The sequence below is a fragment of the Symphalangus syndactylus genome, chromosome 5 (genome assembly GCF_028878055.3).
Source record: "Symphalangus syndactylus isolate Jambi chromosome 5, NHGRI_mSymSyn1-v2.1_pri, whole genome shotgun sequence".
NCBI lineage: Eukaryota > Metazoa > Chordata > Mammalia > Primates > Hylobatidae > Symphalangus > Symphalangus syndactylus.
Genome location: NC_072427.2, coordinates 145564868 through 145571578, shown reverse-complemented (window position 1 = coordinate 145571578; position 6711 = coordinate 145564868). Strand labels below are relative to the sequence as shown.

Genomic DNA, 6711 nt, shown 5'->3' with positions numbered 1-6711 from the left:
AGCGGAATTTACTAGCAAAGACTGTTTGCCTTAAAGATTCTTCAAAGTATTGTCATGGAACTATGTTTAGAGAAAGGATATGAAGCATTTATAATCATTCTTTAAAAAGTACAATAAAGCAAAAGGCAAACATCCTTCAGCTGATGTCATCCCGTAGTGTATGATGCAGTATTTTCAAATTAGAATTTATCTACCGTGCAGCTGACTTCAACTCCTACAAATCTCCTCAGCAACAACGCTACTTTCCACACAGATGCTATAGCTGGGTGATTCTTCTCTGCAGGTTGCTTTTGGTCCAGGATACCCAGGCTTTTCAAATACAACACTGAGTTGTATGCCAGTCTTATGTCCTAGTCCCACCAACAATGAATTGGGCATCTTAGATCTCTTTCATTGAGTTCTAAGTTAGTCTTAAACAAACGAAAAGAAAACTAAAAATAAAACTATCCTGCAAATGTGAAGAGCTTTTGTTACATGTTTGGTTAAAGTATATTAAATGTATAAAAATATATACTTAATAATAATAATAATAATATTGGTAGAATAATAGTAGATAGTATTCGAGCCTAAAAATCTATTCATATAATGAAGCGTGTACAAAAGTCATGCAGACTCTAAATCAGAGGATCCTGCTGTTTGTAATCTTCAAATACTGTAAGAATCTCTCTACAGAGGAGTTGACTCCCAAATATTAAAGCTGGCCCGGAGACAACCTACTAGACTTTTCTACCTTGTTCATAATGTGTTTGCATCCTCAAAATAAAAGCTCCCCATTACTCGTCTCACACTTCCTGCTGTTACAGTGCTCATGGTCTGTTTCCTGTTGATAAATCCTGAGAGTGGGTTCAATATCCTCAGGAAAAAAAAGAGCTTATTGTGTACCGGGATCTCAGCTCTACCAGGAAAGGCTGGGCTCCTCATTTGACTGTTCCTGCAATTTCTTCAGAATTACATAAACAAGAACCTGGAAAGAAAAAAGTCTCATCCAGAAAAACCAGTTCATACAGTGCCCCTCTCTGATTCTCAACTGGATATTGTTCTTAGCAAATCAGATTTTAAAATTCACTTTATCATTATTTCCTTTTCTTAATATCGATTTTTCAAAAGTGTGTAGTGAGAATGTTATGCTATTCACTTATTCTGTTGTTTTGAAATGTTTGTTCACATTGTGATCAATATTGTGAGTTTTGCTATAAAGACGAAGGGATTAAGGGGAAAGATGAAGAAGAATAAGCTGAGGGAAGGAGCTGAAGTATGTCAAATGTATGCTATTTTTTCCTCCTCACAGTCTAAAGTGACACTATCCCGTAGTGCCAGACTTGGAATGACATACCATTCAAAACTCACTCTGCAGGCAGCTAGACCCTTCACATCAATAGCACTTAAAGAGAAGCTCGTCATCCATCCCTGAGCTAGACTGCAGCTACACAGGATGCTAGGAGTCAAAACTTCAATGAGTGCATGTCTCTGTTTTACAGCTTAGTCCACAAAATCATTTGACTTCCTCCTATCAGTCATATTTTCTTTCTGTAGCAACAAGGCTTACATAACGATTGCTTAACTGCAGGCTTACTTCTCATTTCTTGTTATGTACCTATTATATGAACTACTTTCATTGAAAATCTGCACTCATCGTCAAAAATATTTGGTAATAAAATCCTTAGCTCCCCAAAGTAGGTGCCCTTCTACAATTTGTTCATAAATACAAATTTCCAAAGAAGTTTGTTGTTACTAATAAATCAAGTTTAGCCTAACGCTGCCTTCTTACGTATTTTAAGTTCAGCCTAAAGGATTCTCTGTACATAATGTCAACTATAACAAGTTGAGGGGTAAACAGACCCTAGCCTACACTTGTGCCAATCACTGTGCTTTGGCCAATCAAATGTAGCCAACTATTTGAATTGTGTTCAAATAAGGCAAACTCCAAGCTGAAACCAATCCAGCTTTTGCTGTGCCTCACTTCCATTTTCTTTACTCCGTTTTCCTTTTTCTGTCCATAAATCTTCTTCCACCACATGGCTGCACTGGAGCCTCTGAGTCTACTCTGGCTCTGGAGGCTGCCCGATTTGTGAATGCTTCATTGCTCAATTAAACTCTTTTAAATTTAATTGAGCTGAAGTTGTTTTCTTTTTAACATTGCTTATGCGTGTGTGTGTGCACCCCTATATTTAAAAATAAATCACTAGATCCTTTTAAAAATATTTTCTTGACTTCCTTTACATTTTATATTGCAGTTCACATTATGAAACTGATTTCACATTTACTTCATCTCAGCTAACAGTAACATTATGAGGAAATTATAACTATTTCTATTTCATATGCAGTGAAATAGGCTTCATGAAGTAAAGCGACTTGCCTAGTAAGTAAATCAGAATAAGAGGTCTAAAATCTTCATTTTCTAACCAAAAATACAGTTTTCTTTGTATGACACAATATATCAACAGAACTTGCTCGACCCTGAAGAAAATTTTAAGGAAATCACCAGAAAATTGAAAGGAAAGTTCTCAAGGAAGAATCTGCAATAGTCTTTGCTAAGTGACAATCTAACAAAATGAAGTTTGTGAAAATGAGCATCAATGTGTTCTATCATACGATTGCTACTGTACATCATTTTACCATGAGATAGATGTTTATGAAAAACAAAACTGAAGCACCTCAGTTTCCACTGTTGGAAAACAAAGATTTATAATGTTATTCTTTCTAGCATAAAACCCTCAAAACTGATTTATCAATAAACCAATAAACTTGGTGGCTGTGATGGTGTCACTCCCAGCGATGCCTGTTGTATTTGTGCATGGAGTCATCTCAAGAAAGAAGTGCTTCACAAAGGAGCAGCTACAAAGATGTCACTGTCTCTGTTCATTTCCCATGACCTGACTGGAAATCATGTGCACTAATGCAACTCAGCTTCCTCATCAACCATGTGTTGATGCCATAAGCTCGCCTCAAAAGATTTCATTTTAGGAAAATGTTAAAACTGTTCTCTTGAAGCCAACATGTATTTCAAAGACATCTTATTTTCTCCAGATAATCATGTAATCAGTACTCTTGTAAATTCCCCAAAAACTCTCAGTAAGGCACAATCAAAATAATGATTGCTATCATATTTTGAAAAGCATTTCCATGCTGAATTTTCCCACAAACCATAAGTCCATTGTAAAATCACACACACTTCACAGTATTTACATTTATTATTATTAAATCTTCAGTACCTGAAAGGTATAAATATGGTCAATGGAAGAAAATAGGAACTGAAACTATTACAGGTGCAGATGAAGTGGCTGACTTTTTTCTAGTCTTTAATCTCTCTGAAGGGAATATCGGGGACAGTAGTTCTGATATGAAACTGAGATGGGGATATATTTCTTTCCTGGGAGAAATTCCTATGGAAGGGAGACAATTATCAGAGTCTTAATGGACACAGGAAGGAATGTTTATAAGGCATTGAGATTCTTATATCAAGAGACATCCCTGTTGGGAAATGGCATAGACAAGGCAGGTGGGATCTTTACTGATGGATTGGGAAGGGACTAGTATGAACTGAAACAAACAAAAAGAATTCCTTGTGTATTTGGTGGTACAGTCTGGGAAGTGACTGCTAATTTCTGGTAGACTACTTGACTGTCAGAGAAAAGGATGTTACTTCAATGTATTTCCTCTACTTCAAAAAGTTTCTCATTCCACCAAGTGTAAGGAAGACATGGAAACAGGGAGGTGATATTAGACATTGAGAAGAAAGAAAGCTAAAAGTTATCTCTAAACCAAGAAGATAGATGACATTATGGGTTTCTGAGGCTGGTTGGTGGCATGTAAATAAGACTTCTTGTGACTGTTAAATATGTACATAAACCCAAGCTCAGAAATGCTGGTGATCCTGAACAGGAAACACGAGAACCCATTTTGTACTAGTCAGAGAGATAGTCTTTCCTGATTATGTTCCATTTCCCAGTGTCTCAGGTAGCCCTTGCATTGGCATCGCCTGGCTCATTCTGCTATTTGTAGTTGCAGGGGGTATCAGTCACCTTCGCCTAATGTTTCAGGGGGGAAATGGAGGCTCTCTGGCTTCACCATTCCCGCCCTCCTCTCACAGACACAACGCTTCAATTCTTGGCAGTCCTTTGAGAAGATCATCCCATTAAGAATGGCCACACAGTCTCTGCTTCTTGGGCTGGTGACATCTATTATAATATGGAACCTTAAGAAAGGAAGAAAAAGTAAATTTAATCACAGTTTATTTCTAAAATAAAATATTAAATACCCATTCTTTCTAGGGTGATAAAATTATAGTCTAGATACCATAATAAGTTTACTGGGAAAATGGGGTCATGTGCCTCTTTCTCTTCAGCCCCTAAGTTTCCATACTCATTCTTAGAAACAGCAGGTCACCCCAAACAGCAAAAATCATTTCTAACTAAAGCGAAGCTATGTGTTCTCCTCTACATTTATATAGTTTTTCTGCCACTTAAAAAGTTATCTACCTTCTTCGTAACTCAGTTTACTTAACTGTAAAATACAAATGATTACATCAAATATATCCTGTCTCCTGGGAGAATAAATGACATAATGTATATAGGGAAGAATGGTGTCTGTTCAAATATGGCTTTAGATGTGATGTATTTTGATAGAGAAATTACAGTTTCCTGTTTCAAAGGATACTGATGTGGTTTGGATGTGTGTTCTTTCCAAATCTTGGTTGAAATGTCATCCCCAGTGTTGGAGATGGGGCCTGATGGGAGGTGTTCGGGTCATGGGGGTGGATCCCTCATGAATGGCTTGGTGCCCTCTTCTTGGTGATGAGTGAGTTCTCACTCAGTTGATGCAAGATCTGGTGGTTTAAAAGGGCCTGGAACCTCCACCCACCCCCTTCTCTTTTGTATTCTCTCTTTCCAGTGGACATGCCAGCTCTGGCTTCGCCTTCTGCCATGAGTAAAGCTCCCTGAAGCCTCCTCAGAAGCCAAGCAGATGCTTGTACAGCCTGCAGAATTGTGAGCCAATTAAACCTCCTTTCTTTATAAACTATCCAGCCTCAGGCATTCATTTATGCTGATGCAAAAATGGACTAACACAGATACCATGTGTACTCCTGTCTAAATGCTCACAGCATATGTACGGCTAGTGTTTTATATTACTCCTTACATTTTCAGCAAATCTTTTCTCAGAGACTGTATTTTTTAAAAGATGTGCTCCCTATTTTACTGCAGATAAGATAGCCAAGAACTCTTATCCTATCTCTGAGTACTGACAAGTTGTGTGACTTTAGGCAACCACCATTACAGCCTGGACTTCGGGGCTTCAATTTAGTCATTCAGGGAAAGATCTCTCTCTCTCTCTCTCTGTCTCTCCCTTCTCTCATCTGCAGTATGTCCCAGACACAAACTTCTGAAAGCAGCAAGAGAACTACCCTGATATTTTACTAATGCTATGTATCTCTCTCCCTCACTGGCTTATAAGCAGTTCAAAAGCAAGCACTGGCCAGGTGCGGTGGCTCATGCTTGTAATCTCAGCACTTTGGGAGGCCAAGATGGGCAAATCACTTGAGTCCAGGAGTTCTAAACAAGACTGGGCAACACGTCATAAACCTGTCTTTCCAAAAAAGACAAAAAATTAGCTGCATGTAGTGGTGCACGCCTATAGTCCGAGCTACTCCGGAGGCTGAGGTGAGAGGACAGCTTGAGCCTGGGAGGCAGAGGTTTCAGTGAGGAGAGCTTGCACCACTGCACTCCAGCCCATGCAACAGAGCAAGACCCTATCTCAAAAAACAATCAAATGAACACACACACACACACACACAATGAGGATGCACTATGGTTCAAATATCTTCAGGCATCCTCCTGGAAACACAGTATCCAGTACAAAGCAGAAGTTTGATTAATACTTGGTGGACCAAATTCTTGAGCTCCATCACTCAAGCAAAATATCTTTGTTAAATGCCTTTCCCATAAAATATCCTGAAGGCTTACAGTTCAGAAGTGAAAGGGGTTCCATCCATCCACAGCCAGGCCTTGCCACTGTCAGGGCGCAAGAGCCCTGTCCAATAAGAGTAGAAAAACTCAGAGTAGCTCTCAGACACGGCAAAGTCCTGTGAAAAGCACACAAGAAAAGCTTTAGCTTTGGTGGCATGATTACACACATGCACAGACATGCATGGGCCAGCCAGCACTTTTCTCAAAGCACACACAAGTCCTGCTTCACATAGATGCTCATATGCTTAAGAGAAAAAGCATCTATGCTGAGGCCAGTCAGAAATTTGTCCAGGTTTAATAACTTATTTTGTCTTAGTAAATATGGAACACATGCCGATATTCTGAAAGCAGAAATCACATCAACCAAGATTTGTTCCTGACCCATGGCTTTTAAGGCACAGAATTAAACATTAATGTTGACATAAAAATATGAGGGAAAGACTAACAAAGAGATGTGGAATGACTGTGGGACATGGAAGAATATGGAGGGAAAAGTGCACGAATGGGGTAGTAACCTTTAAAAATACCTGGGAAAGGAAGAATAAAAGTAAAAGAAAAATTTGCAAGGATGATTTATGTCTTAGACTAGGAAGAGGAGACAGAAAATTTTAAATTTCTATTTATAAATATTTATGTGCACACATGTGTATAGTCCTCTACATGGTAATTCTTTTCCCAATATCCATATTTAACATATGTTTACGTTTAAAAAGTTATTTACTTACTTCTATCTAGTCTCACTCTGCAC

The 6711-nt window shown here is 38.5% G+C and overlaps 1 protein-coding gene across 2 annotated transcripts in view; it reads right to left on the bottom strand.

Annotated features, from left to right (window-relative positions):
- Positions 1–3172: 3172 nt before the first annotated feature.
- Positions 3173–6711, bottom strand: part of CLEC1A (C-type lectin domain family 1 member A) — a 27741-nt gene continuing 24202 nt past the window's right edge. For both annotated transcript variants that reach the window (XM_055280678.2, XM_055280679.2), the window contains 2 exons: positions 5961–6079; positions 3173–4195 (listed from right to left, as the gene is read on the bottom strand). In XM_055280678.2, the coding sequence (XP_055136653.1) occupies positions 4015–4195; positions 5961–6079 (300 nt within the window). In that variant the 3' untranslated portion in view covers positions 3173–4014. The remainder of the gene's footprint in view (positions 4196–5960; positions 6080–6711) is intronic.